Source organism: Watersipora subatra, chromosome 2 (assembly GCF_963576615.1).
Source record: "Watersipora subatra chromosome 2, tzWatSuba1.1, whole genome shotgun sequence".
Classification (NCBI taxonomy): Eukaryota; Metazoa; Bryozoa; class Gymnolaemata; order Cheilostomatida; family Watersiporidae; genus Watersipora; species Watersipora subatra.
In genome coordinates, this window is record NC_088709.1 from 61,003,955 (window position 1) to 61,018,399 (window position 14,445).

The 14,445-nt window shown below is 39.6% G+C and overlaps 1 protein-coding gene across 1 annotated transcript; it reads left to right on the forward strand.

Moving 5' to 3' along the window:
• Nucleotides 1–434: 434 nt before the first annotated feature.
• On the forward strand, nt 435–3,536 carry LOC137388410 (uncharacterized). The gene has a single exon (XM_068074894.1). The coding sequence runs from the start codon at nt 435–437 to the stop codon at nt 3,534–3,536; it is 3,102 nt and encodes a 1,033-aa protein (XP_067930995.1).
• The last annotated feature ends 10,909 nt before the right edge of the window (nt 3,537–14,445 follow it).

Below are 14,445 nucleotides of genomic sequence, written 5' to 3' on the forward strand. Positions count from 1 at the left end.
GCAGCCGGGAAGCAAAGACAGTTGCTTTCGATGTGGGGGTCCACACCGGGTGAAGGACTGCCCACGTATTAAGCGGCCTTCGTCTGGTACGGGGGCGAAAAAGACCTCTTCTGGCAAGAGGGTCGGGTGTTTCCGGTGCGGCAGCACGGAGCACTTTGTACGGGATTGTCCTGTACGGCCACCGCCTGGGGCGGCGGCAGGGCTCACGGAGGATGAGCCGGGTTTTCATCAGGAGGATGCAACTCGGGGCGCCGCATCCTCTCATATGGACACCGTGTAAGCCAGGCTTACGAGGGGTCCATAACATCAGGGGGACCCGAGGTGGCGTTGGCGTGACAGGGGGAGGCTGGAGGTCACATGCAAGCAGTAAGAGTGTACTGCGGGACAGTCCTTGGCTGTCCGGGGCGACTGGCGAGCCTACGACGAGCAGTCGTATGCCGGTCGTTCGAGCAATTCTGAATGGTTGCGGTTTTCAGTGTCTGGTTGACACTGGAAGCGAGAGGACTCTGGTAAGTCCGCAGGTGCTGACAGGCTCAACCCGACTTAGGCCGAGCCACCCGCTGTTGACAGCGGATGGTAAGGCGTCTCATGTGAAGGGTCAGTGTCGGGTGGTCGTCGGTGTACAGGGACACTGTTTCGGCGTTACGGCACTCGTCACGGACAAGCTGTGCAATCTTGGGGTTGACTGCTTGCTGGGTGGCGACGTCATTGATCACATGGGAGGCGTCACTGTCCGTAGAGGAAGTGATGCGAAGTATTCGGTCAGGTGGGGGAAACCCTATCAGAACGGATGCTGTGGAGTACCTGCTGGGCAGGATACTGGGGCTGGCTGCGCATGCGGAGTGGCAGGGGTGGCACCGTTGTCGGGGTTGGGTGGTGATCTGGTGTCACTGCGAGTCGACGACCCCGATTTTGTTGCCACCTTTGCCCAAGGCCGATGGACCGTTAGCTGGCGGTGGTCCGGGGAATCTCCGAAAGGATTGCAGACCCGGGTCGCGGAGTACAAGTGTACTCGGGCACCTAACCTGCATGAGCGGTACTGTGCTGAAATTGAGAGCTGGATCTCAAAAGGTTGGTTGAAAAGGTGGAGTCGGCCCATTGAGGGTATTATCCCCCTTTTGGCTGTGTTCCAACCAACGAAGGATAAAGTGCGACCAGTCATGGACTACCGTGAGCTGAACGCGTTTGTCGAGAGTCACACGGGAGGTGACGCGGTTGCTGTGTGCGGCGAGAAAATCCGAAAGTGGAGACAGTTGCGTGGCAGACTTGGGGTAGTTGACCTCAAATCCGCGTACCTACAAATCCATGTTTCGGAGGACCTGTGGAAATACCAGGTCGTGAAGTATAAGGGGGTCCCTTATGCGCTGACACGTTTAGGCTTCGGGCTTTCGTGTGCGCCTAGGATCATGACCAAAATCCTAGGCAAGGTTCTTTCGCTCGACGAGCGGGTTCGACGAGGGACTGACCACTATATCGACGATATAGTGGTGCAGGAGTCTGTGCTTGGCGTGGAGGAGCTGAGGAAGCACCTTGCTAAGTATGGACTGGTGACGAAAGAGCCGGAGGGCCTTGATGGAGGTCGGTTGTTGGGCATTTCTCTGAAAGGAAATGCTCGTGGACATTTGCAGATGTCGAGGGGAACTGCACTCTCCGAAATTCATCTTAAGCCAGCTGGGTTGACCAAGAGAGAGCTTTTCTCGTTTTGTGGCCGACTTGTCGGTCATTACCCAGTGGCTGGGTGGTTGCGGCCCTATTGCAGCTTCTTGAAGCGGCTGGGATGCAACGGAGCCTGGGATGCCCCTGTTGAAAAGGAGGTCAGCTCGCTAGCTAGTGAGCTTTACACAAGGGTATGCCAGGAGGACCCTGTTAGGGGTCCGTGGCACGTAAGACCGGACGGTTCGGTCGTTGTGTGGACAGATGCTAGCTCTCTGGGCTTCGGTGTGGCAATCGAGGTTGATGGCAGCATTGTTGAGGATGCGTCGTGGCTGAGGAAGGAGTCAGACCATTCACACATCAATGTTGCCGAATTGGAAGCTGTGGGACGAGGTGTTAACCTGGCTATTGCGTGGGGGTTCAAGACCTTCACCTTGGCGGTTGACTCTCTCACAGTTGTCAATTGGATGTCAAATACAATTGACGGGCGCAATCGTGTTCGCACGAAAGGTGCTGCAGAGATGCTGGTTAAGCGTCGGCTGGGGGTGATCCGTGATACGATCATCGAGTACGGCCTATCGGTCACTATGCGTCTTGTACCTACTGTGGAAAACAAGGCGGATAGGATGACGAGGGTGCCCAAGAAGTGGCTCGGGCATCGTGGGATGAGTGGAGGCGAGGCCGAGAGCATGGCTGCTGCCATCTTCACCGGCGAGACCCTCGGGGATGCTGTGTGGGCGGCTCATTTGCCTCACCATCTGGGTGTCGAGAGAACACTGTACCTTGCTCAGCAAGTACGCAGTGACTTGACACGGGAGCAGGTCAAACGCGAGCTGGCTGGCTGTGAGGCCTGTCAGCGCGTTGACCCGGCTCCGAGAGGTGAGAACCTCGTGGAAACAGGCAGCTTGGCTGTCGAGGGGAACTGGTGCCGGGTGGCCATAGACGTGACTCACTATGGCGGCCAGGTGTTCCTGTCCATGGTTGATTGCGGGCCGTCACGTTTCGCTATCTGGCGCCGCTTGCCAAGTGAGACGGCAGCGCACATCGTGGCTCAGTTACGCACGATCGTAATTGAGCGAGGGCCGTGTGACGAATTGTTAATGGACAATTCCATGGCGTTTAGGTCAGCAACTGTTGCACAGTTCGCTGACGAGTGGGGGATTTCTCTGAGATTTCATGCCGCTTACGCCCCGAGTGGCAACGGAATTGTTGAGAGGAATCACCGGACAATCAAGAGGATTGCCGAGAGGGAAAGAATTAGCCCCGAGGAGGCGACGTTCTGGTATAATGTCACGCCTCGCAAGGGTACAGATGGGGGTTCGGTACCCTCGAATAATCTGTATCGATATTCATGGCGAGTGCCTTTCGACGTCAATCTACGCGGGTTAGATGAGGTCAGTCAAGGCAAGTTTGCTGTCGGCGATGAGGTGTGGGTGAAACCCTCGACTCCGTCGTGCACTAGGCAGTGGGCACCGGGAGTGATTACCGGAGTCGTTTCAAAGCACAACGTGTGCGTGGATGGCATGCCGAGGCATGTGAGGGATGTCCGCAAACGGCGGTTTGGCACTGACCGTAGTAGGGAAAACGGCATCCGTGAACTGGTCGAAGACGGCCGGCCTAATCTAGATAGATTACGCGGTTCTGCTGCTCCCCCACCGCCTCAGCTGCATCCCTGTGAGGTGGCTGAGGTCTCGGAGGGGGATGTGGAGGACGGTCCTCAGACTGCTGAGGATGAAGTTCAAAACATGGATGGTGAGCCTCAGACTGCTGGGGTTCCGTCCGGGGATTTAGATCCTGATGAACCTGAGCTTCAGCCGTTAATGCTCAGGCGGTCGCAGCGAGAGCGACGGCGTCCCCAGTATTTGGATGACTATGAGGGATAGCTGGTAGCTTCTTAAAAGCTGGGGGAAATGTGAGTTAGTAGTCACGTGGTGCCTGCCGATAGCTCGGAAGGGTTCGTGGGCATGCGCCACCGGACGAGTAAGAACGGCCATGTTGTCATTGGGAATCCAAGCTCCGTTCGCGTAGCTTGTGACTCTGTGCTGTCGTAGCGAAAAAGGATTGTTAAGAGTCTTTCTGAGTCTTGGTGACTCGTGAGTAACCCTACTGGTGTAGTCTGGCACTACGGTGTTTTCTGGTAAAACGTGTAGGTGGAGTAAGGGTGACATAAGGGGAGGTTTTGGAGTGTCACGGCTGGCAGTCTGGTACTGCGTTATTTTTACTTAGTAACTTACATCAATATAACCCAAAGTTACCATCTCTAATGTAAAAATGTCAAAAAGATGCAGTTAGAACTTGACCACTTCACATATACCTCGATTGCATGACCAACGAGTAAGAAATATGAATGCAATCTGAGTGTAGCTTCAACTATTTATTATTTTATTGTATTATTGTATCAGTAAAAATACTAGTTTCAAAAGCCCTAAACAGAAATGTCAGTTGTAAAAGCGTTTTAAGCAAATTAAAGCTGTGGTGTGATGTACCTAGTAGACCGTACCTGAATTTTGAAATGGAAGCGTCCAAAAAATCTCAATGAAAAAGATATTTTGGGTTTTATTTCAGGTATCTTAACAATAGGTTTTTTCTTTGGATATTCATTTGAGATTTTCTGGCACCTTGGAGTTGTCACCACTTGCATCTACTTAGAAAAATTAGGATAGCGAATAACCAGGAACATACTTGTGTGTGGTTTGCATATGTTTTCTAAGTATGTGTGACCATGCAGGAATGTTATTGGTAGTTCAGCCAGTGTTATTATTACGACTTATCAGTACAGAGTAAGCTGAGCTAGGCAGTTGCTTTTTTGGTAGAAACTTCAGTTATAAAAGTTGTACAAAAAATACTACGTCAAAGTCTTGGAAATTTCTTAAAAAACCATATGTAAAATTTTTATGTCTTGAAAGTCAAAGTCAACATTCAAAAATGGTGTTAATTTATGTTATTTAAAGCGTATTAGCTAGCGCTCCAAACTGCTAAGCAGTGAGTGAGCAGTTCTATTTTTTCCACAGGATGTCAGGGTGCCCATAAAGACTTAATTCGCTTTACTGTGTCTAATGTAAACTCTCACGCTGCTAGTATGGTCAGTGGAAATTTCCATTACCCTGCAAAACATCCTGCTAGTCAGGTTTCTTTCGAGGAGTTTTGGAACCTCCAGAACGCCTGAGAGTCATGCAGGATATAAGCTCGGTAAAGAAAATACTGTTACTAATGAATCTTTATGTTGTTCAACTTTTGTTTTTGTTTGAGGGGTTACTAAGTGTCTATTTTAATGAGCAGTTTAACTAAGTTTCAGTTTTGTGCCAAAACAAAATTTCAGAACAGTATTTGAGAACATGAACTAGTATTATGCGTGTAATAATATACATGCACATGTACATAAATATATCATACGACTTACTATTCTATGTATAAGTTATAAGATTTTGGCTTGTATGTGTTGACTAGACAGAAATATACAGTGATTAATCAAGTTAAAATAGTTGGTTTGCTAATTGAAACTGCAACGAAAATGACCATTTAAAATTCATATTTTGTCTAATTTGCTTTTGCCCAGCCTAATAAAATTACTTTACAGTTTTTACTATTTAAAAATATTTTTGGCAATAGGAGTTGTTAGCGAATTTCTAAGCTTTGAAGGAAAAGCAAACTGCTTAAACTGTTTCTTGCCATAGTTCTAGTTGACATGTTTAGTTTGTATTCCAGACTATTTTTTGTTCGCACTTCATACAGCTGTTAGTAGATGTTTCAAGTTTTAGAAGTAGTAGTCACACTATAGCTAAACACTTATCTATTGGCAACTACATATTTTTTCAGTCAAATTTCCAGCAATATAAAGCATGTTCTCAAACTGAGTAGCAACTAAAACCAAGACAAGTCTAGTCTGAACTCAATAAAACGTGTTATCATTATAATGCAGTCCTTTGTAATTAACTGATATACAACCTGTTCTAGTTTCATGCTTTGTTTATACTAGTAAAACAGTCGTGGGAAGTCAAGATAAAGTCGCTTTTAGCGTTTATCATTAATTTAAATGCAAAATAGCAGTTCGAAACTAGGTGCTCTAATGCTACTATGTGTAGACATCTTTCTTGAAATAGCATAAACATAACACCATTTTAAATTATATATGCAAAATATTAGGTTTTGCACTAGCTATGCAACAAAATAAAAAACTTTAGGCTATTTGACTAAAGTATCAAGTCTAATCCAAAAAAAGTTTCAAAACGAAACGTTTAAATGGTTTTCAAAGCTTTCAATGGCTAAAGCTGCAGCAATAAATAAAACATAGGTTACAAAATTATGTTGGATGTATATTCGTTTAAAATTGAAAACATGTATGATAGTTCTAATAAAACTATATTCTAAAAGTTAATCTAGGAAAGTTTGTAGCACATGAGGTTGACATGAAAGAAACAAAAGTGTCTCACATTCAATCGATCATTCATGAAACGCTAACAAGTGCTATTCACAGCATCCTGAATGGACTATGAAAATTGAGAGTAGGCTATTAGTCATGGTAGTAAAAAGTGCACAACAGTGTATATGTTGTCTTTGATGATGTTTTTCATGGATGCCTGTTTGTTCAGGAGTGTAAAACATAAAAAGAGTACATCAGCTAAAGATTCAAGCAGCTTTAGATTTTTTTTGTAAAAATTGATGTTTTGCAATGAACTCCACAAATAATTGAAGGTGGAGAATTTAACAAGGCTGTTAATATAGATGAAAAAGCATTCATGTTGCGGCAGTTAGTGGCTTTTGGGTGCCAGATTAGCATTGCTTTGTCTTTGACTTGTTTGTAAGTTGTACCTGCTACATTGGTGTAGGTTGCGGCTGACTACCAGCTACGCATCTTTGAAGGACTATTCGCTACTGACAGCTTTCAGCTCAGTTTCATCTTTTATTTTGTTAATTATAGCAAATTGTTGATCCTAAATCTTGTGAAAAAATATTTATTTGTTTCTTTGCTGTTTTGAAATTTGTAAGAAGAAATAAGCAAGACTTCTATATTTTCTATTCATTTGTCTTTTTGTAATTTTACTGTGAGCTACAAGTTACTCAATAAATTTTATAATTTTAAATTTATAGTTGCATATTAATGATCATTTGACAACGTTTATTTTTAAAAACTTGCTCAATATTAAAAATATCTACATTCCAATTTAGATTCCAAGTAAAAATCATTTTTAATTAGCGGTAGACAGAGAAATTCGTGAGATTTCCTGGTATCAGTATATTAAAATTGTTTAGTGTATCTACAGAAGCCATACAAATGATTAGAGATAGTTACTTACTTACTAATTTACTATGTTTATAAATCCTAATGCACATAGTTTACCTACGGTCCGATTGAAATTGCTCTTGTAAAACTTCATTGATTTGAGCACTGCAAGTCAGAGAGTTGGTGAAACTGTTATGTCTTTTAGCCGTACCAGTTGAGTTTACTAATAGAGTTATCTGAAACTGTTGGTATCAGTTTTGAGGCTAGGCAAAGATGATTTCAGTATAACAAACATCATGTAACACCATCAGTAGTTGGCCTCAGAAGTTACTCATTTTACCTGCGCCCCATGAATGCCTTTACAAGCACTTACAAAGTCTAAAAAGTATGTGAGTAGTATTAAAGATGCTAGACCCAGTTCATGCATCCCAAATTAAATCTACATGTATGTTGAATTGCGGGTCTCTGTTTAGCAAATATGACACTTTTTGTTTACAATAGTTAATGGGAGACTGCAAACATTTATCAATTTATGTGCTAAAACGTCAGTCAATTTTCAGGTTTTACTATTATGGTAATTAGCCTTTCTTGCATGAGTTTATTTATTTGCTTTGGGACTTCACAAAATTTGGTAGATGCCAAATGGTCTGAGCTTTCTTCCAGAAGTATTATTCTTTGCATTGAAATATTGGCAAAGTGTTGCCCCAATATTATTTTTAATGTTTATGTCACTTTATGTTGATCATCGTTTTATGTAAATAATTACCTCATTTTAATTCATTTGGTTCTTCTGCCTCTGCTCATTTTTCCTTTAATATCTTTTAGACATTTTTATTGTTTTCCAGCACATCACCACTACTACGAACGTACAAACTTTGGGTAAGCTAGCAAAATGTTGCAAATCTCACATCCACTAACATGGTAAGAAAAAACTTAAAGTTCTACATATTGAATAGCCTGACAAGTGCTATTTGTTGCACCACCAAATTAAAATAAGCAGAGTAATTTAGTGCAAGCTAAATTTAAACTGTTTGCTTTACAAAATACTTGCATCGCTGTTCTGATATTTCTCTTTAAAGTGTCACTCGTAGCCTGAAACCTTTTTCTTTTCTTTGAAATGTGTTTTTTCTGACAGCTTTGCATCTTCTTAAGCACATCTAGATGTAAAGTCAACTAGGCGTCAACCAACTGTTTGCTTTGTGACTTCACATAGTTTGGAATTTATGTTGATAAATTTTCAACAACATCAAATTTATCAGCTCAAAATTGAGAACATTGTCAAAGGCAAATTGCTTGCAATATGTATGTGTACACAAATACAAAGATCAAACACTGAAATGACAATGAGAATATCACAAGGCAATGACAGTCACTGCAATGTAACTATGAAAAACACCATCAATGATAATCAACATTAATAATTTAGTTCACTTAACTCTGATAAATATTAGTATCAATATAATCAATCTGTGTCTTAGTTCATGAAAAGTTACAATCACTAAAATTGTTAGCTTTGTGCAAACAATTCAGATCATTATCCCTTTACCTTACCATACTGTACAAGTATAATCTTTTTAGTTTTGCAAAGTAAATAAGACATTGTACACATGTACTCTTTTGCAGCATAAAATTTATTTGATGTTTAATACTTCAAAGTATGCAGTGTTTTAAGTGAATACTGAGATTTTTGTTTATGGTCTTTAATTGTATTTGACTGTATTGGTTAATAACTTAAAACACTCAACTCTGATTATTATCAACATTCTTACTTTCTTTTACTTTATTAACTATATTATTTAGGGTTTATAACTAAAGTTCCACTTATGTAATTTTCTTGTTATTTTTGTACTTATCAATGTTAGAATACTGTAACAAAATACTAGAACAAAAAAATTAATAAAGCAAAAAGTTTAGAGTGTTTTTATACCAATTAAAAGTACAGGCGTAGCAGTTTGTTCATCAGTAGAAGAGAGACTTCACTATGACAGAGAAAGCTGTACCACTAACAGTAATTACCATTATTAATAACAGATTTCAAGAAACATGGACTGTTTTTTTACTAGATGCACAGTATGGCAGAATGTGAATATATCTAAATGAATATACTTTGTCCATAAACACAAACAAACTAATCAATATTCATATTTTCTTAAAATAGAAAAAATATTATATATATATATATAAAGTAACTAAAAGCAGGTGCAAAAGCATATAAAAAGAGAACTCTACACTAAAAACCTAAAAGATAATTAGTGGAGTATGAAATATTTAAAAAAAAATACTAGGAAGAAAGTAAACTTTTAGTAATTGCGCTACAAATTTGTTTCGTGTGATGCGCTCATCAGACGCGGTTGTACTCATCAGACGCGGTCCAACCGCGTCTGATGAGTGCATCACACAAAACAACGAAACAATTTTGTAGCACAATTACTAAAAGTTTAATTTCTTAATAATTTTTTCAAATATATATATATACATGTATATTCATGAAATATGTATTTGTCATACTGCTTTCACCTCCTGTTTTTGATCTTGATGAGCAGAAAAGAGGATCGCCAGTTTACTTTACAACAAGACAAACCAAGTACGCTCTGAATAAACAAAAAAGAACAGCTGAATAAAGTGAGGGTACAAGCACAGTCTGCTGTAAAAGTTGCAGTCTAGTAGCTGAGTAAGTCTTTGCTTGAAAAACTGCAGTATTTAACTCATTGAAGGAGCATAAGGCGAGCACTTTCTGTCATAAAATAGCAACTCTGTACTTATAAAAATATTTTGGAAGATGGCCAGCAGGTGTACCATGAGCTTACACCTAAGCTCGGACTAGCCAGTCAAATCCTTGGAATTAGTAATGTTGAAGTTGTGGCTCAAATGCAGGGGCGTCAGTTTAACACTTTCGCAGTACACTAGGGCAGTCAATGTTGAGCACTTCATCACCCTAATTCAAGAGGTCATAAAAGCAATCAATGGACTAAAGAAGTCTTTCTACACACTTAAAAAGAGTTTGGAAAAGCAATACCGAAGACTGCTAATCAGCTGGGATCACTTAAAATGGGTTTAGAACATTAAAAGTTTGGTTCATGCTGTCACCTAGGCTAGTCCGTAGCTAAATCAGCATTTTAAAATTGTATAATAGAGCAAAATTATGGGAGATGCTATGAAACTGGACTGGCTGATCCGTATCGCATACAGAGACATGGCCAAACTGTAAAGAGTCAACATAACAATAAAAAAATTATTCAATTTGCTGAACAATCCCTCTATACCTCGCATCTTCATGGCAGTGTTGAACCTCAGACTGATGAGCGCCACAAGGGCCTGTAACAAATACTTGCAAATAATATCAGAAAAATGACCGCCCACTGACACCATTGTCAAGACCGTAGATGAAGCCAATTAACCATGTAGGGGTGAGGAAGGCAAACCCCATTGACTATAATGCTTTCGGGTGGGGTAAGGTAGACATATTAATAGCCCAGGCACTGATGTATCTCAATCCATAAGCTACTGCTTTCTTAGAAGGCTGAAGATCAGCTCCCTCAGTTGCCACTGGACAACGGCTGTACGACAAACTTGTCGAGTAAACAAGTGTTTGACTGGTTAAAACAAGCTGTGCAAGCCCAACCTGAAAGAGGCCAAAGCCAAAAAAAGCCTCAGGTCTTATCTGCCAAAGGCTGTTAGCATGTGAGACACGAGTATTGCTCCACAGTGTGATCTGGCTTCCAATTTGGCTGCCAGTCCAGTTATGAGACTAAAGTTCTAAAAAAATATTTGTGGAAAACCTGACCTTTGTGGTAATCTAGATTCTTTAGTACCATTAACCTGGTCAGCTATAATGGTAAGTATTTCTGAATACTGATGCTCAAGAAACATTTGCTTTTAGAACCTGATCACCGGCTTCTAAAAGTCAAAGGTTCTGTCATTTCAAACTTACTTTTACCCTGGTTACACTCCAAAAGGGCTGCACAGTTTTATTGACTTGTTTCCTTACTTTAAATGCACAAGATAGTTATAATTAGTCCAGAAAAAGATTATCCAACTGTGAGCTGCTTTATCTTAAAGCCTCATACATTGGCTACATAACCAGCAATAATTGAGTAGCAACCAAACAGGTCTACAATCAAAGGAGAACTCGACAGGTGGTCCCAAGAGAGACAGGTGAAAGCCTCAAACACAGCATTACACAGCGCTTGTTTTGAGTAGCTGAATTTTCAGTGTCACTATATCTCGGTTGTGGATGCCAGCAAACATGGTATAAAAGCAACGCTGCTCAAGATAAGTGATGGCAAAAAAGGTGATTGTTTACTACCGCAAAATCCTTACACCGCCAGATCAAAACTATTGGGTTGTTCAGCAAGAGTAGCATCCTTTGTATAACATACATTGCTACAAAAATTGCAGAAATCAAAGCAGTAAAGAAGTGTGGAATAAATACTTGTACAGCCTGGACTCTTCTTTTTTATAGAATAAAATTGTTTTGGTGGCTATGCTGAAAAAAGAGTTTTCTAACACAATGTAAAACTCGGTTTTAGGCGCCCGGGTTTGCAAACCGAATTGATAAACCGAGTTATATTTACAAACTCGAGTTTTTAAATATAACTTAGTTTATCAACTCGGGTTGAAAACACAGGACACTCTAAGTTGCCATAAGTTTTAGTTTTACAGTACACGCATACATAGTTTAGTTTATATTAGCTAACGGGTGCCTGTCAGTGTAACATCATTAATATAACCAGATCTATGGTTATGCTACCATAATACCAGTATATTGCACCTTATTTTTACAAACTCCAGTTTGTAATTATAACTCGGTTTATGTAAACCCAGGACACTCTAATCCGCCATAAAGGTTCCACTGCACCTGCATGCTTCACTCATATTTCTAATTGAACTATCAGAAAGCATTAAAACTATGCATTTACAAGTTATCTTTGGCCAGGACAATCGGTCCAATATATTTCCTATTTTGTGATGGACCAAACAAGAACAGTCACAGAGTTAGAAAATTTTTCACCAAGAATAAACACTAAAATTATGGTCAGCAAATGTGCATAGAATTTTTTCTACATCCTCAGATGGTTTCAATGAAACAATTTGATATAAGTACTCAAGTAGTCATGTGAAAGACAGCTTTTAATATTTCGCTCTATCTATTATACCTAATTATCTTTGTTGCTTTTTGAACTGGATAATTATAGTCAGATCCGAGTCAGATTTTGGCAATCAGATCCAGGCTTACTTAACCTAGAGAAGAAAGTCAAAGTTTATAGTACGGTAAGAAAGTTTGCTGTCAGGTTTTTACTTGTCCTCAAACAAGACACTCATAACAGAGTAGACCAGAATTTCTATCATAGACTTTATGCATGATAAGCGATAATATATATGTGTTTTAGTGAGATTCAGCTAACTGTTGTGTAAGCTACCACCTGAAACCAATAAAACTTTTTTGCATGCATTTTTTGGAATGCATTTTGTTATAATTGTCTACAAACAAAGCGATGTTTATAAAATCTGAGGTTATACTATCTACTTTCAATAGGCCTACTCGAATTAGTTCTTGTTTGCCATCATGCATCCTGATAAAACCCAAAGCTATCGTATCTCATGTCAAAGTGCAAAAGATATGGGCTTAGAACTTGACTACTTCACATATACCCCAATTGCATGACTCATGTGTAAAAAATATGAATGCAATCCGAGTTTAGCTTCAATTAATTATTATTTTATTGTGTTGTTGCATCAGTAGAAATACAAGTTGAAAAAGCGTTTCAAACAAGATAAATTTGTGGTGTGATCTATTTAGTAGTGATTAACTGACTTTTGATTTATCAGCGTGCTATAAAGTCTCAAACAATAAGATATTTTAGGTTTGATTGCAAATATCTTAGCAGTAGGTTTTCTTTCAGATATTCAGTTAAGATTTTCTGGCACCTTGGAGTTGTGACCACTTGCTTTCGTTATTAAACAATTTGGATAGGGAGTAACCAAGAACATATTTGCGTGTAGTTGTTATGTGTGTTCTAAGTAAGTACTACCTCTCAGGAGTGTTATGAGTAGTTGAGTCATTATTACATGCATTATTATGACTCGTCAGTACAGAGCAAGCAGCTGAGCTCGACAGTCGCCTTCCTGGTAGAAACTTCACATTAAACCAATTGTACATAAATTAGTGGGACAAAGTTTTGTCAATTTCTTGAACTACATATGTAAAAATTTTATGTCATGAAAACCAAAATCCACATTCTAAAATGGTGGTAATTTATGCACTCCAAGCAGCAGTTTAGTGGTCCAATATTTACAACAGAATGTTAAAGAGCCGATCTGAACTTATATTACTCTTGAATATCAAACATACACTGTTTATATTGCTATCTTAGTGAGTAGCCAACTCCACTACCCTTCAAATCCTCCTGCTAGTCAGGTTCTCAAAAGGGTTTTTTCAGATCTTCTGGAACGCCTGAGATTCATGCAAAGTTCAAGCTCGGTAAAGAAAATACTGCTACTAACAAATCTCTATGCTGTTCAACATTTGTTTTTTTGTTTGAGAAGTTATTAAGCGCCAATTTTAATGAGTTGTTTAACCAAATTTGCATTTCATACCAAAATAAAAATCCAAATAAACTCTTGAAAACCTACACTAGTACATACACGTAAATACAGTAAATACATGTACATACACTGGTAATAAATCATATGACTTGCTTTTATGCTTAAGTTATAAAATTTTGCGCTGGATGTTTTGACTTGACAGAAGTATACAATTATTAATCAGGTTAAAATAGTTTATTTGGTAATCAAAACTGCAACCAAAATGACCATTTAATATTTATATTTCGTTTATCTTGCGTTTGCAATACATAATAAAGTTACTTTACACTTTTAAATCTTTAAAAATTATTTCATGATAAGAATTGTCAGTGAAATCATAAGCTTTGAAGCAAACACAAACTGCTCAAACTACTTCTAGCCAAAATTCTACAGTTGATGTCTTTATTTTTTATTCCAGACATCTTCTTGTTTGCACTTTATGAAACTGATGGTAGATTTTTTTACTTTTTTGACAACTAGAACATAAGTTTTTTAAGTAGTGGTCACACCATAGCTAGAGACTCACATGTACTTCTTTGCAATTATATCTTGTTCGGTCAAATTTCCAGCAATTGAAAGCGTGATCTCAAACTAGTTAACAGCCAGAATCATGAAAAGTATAATTTAAGCTCAATAAATTATGTTACCATTATTACATGGTCTTTCGATATTAACTGCTGTATATGGCATCTTAAAGTGCCACGCGTTCCATGATCACAACTCGAGTTGTACAACTCGAGTTGCACAATGCGAGTTGTGAACACAGAACGCGAGTTTGTAAAAGTAAGGTGCAATATATTGGTATTACGGTAGCATAACCGTAGATCTGGTTATATTGACAATGGTACATCAATAGGCACCTGTTAGCTAATATAAATTAAACTATGTATGTATGTACTGTCAAACTAGAGCTAATGGCGAATTATAGTATGCCAAGTTTGCAAATCGAATTGTACAACTCGAGTTATATTTACAAACTCAAGTTT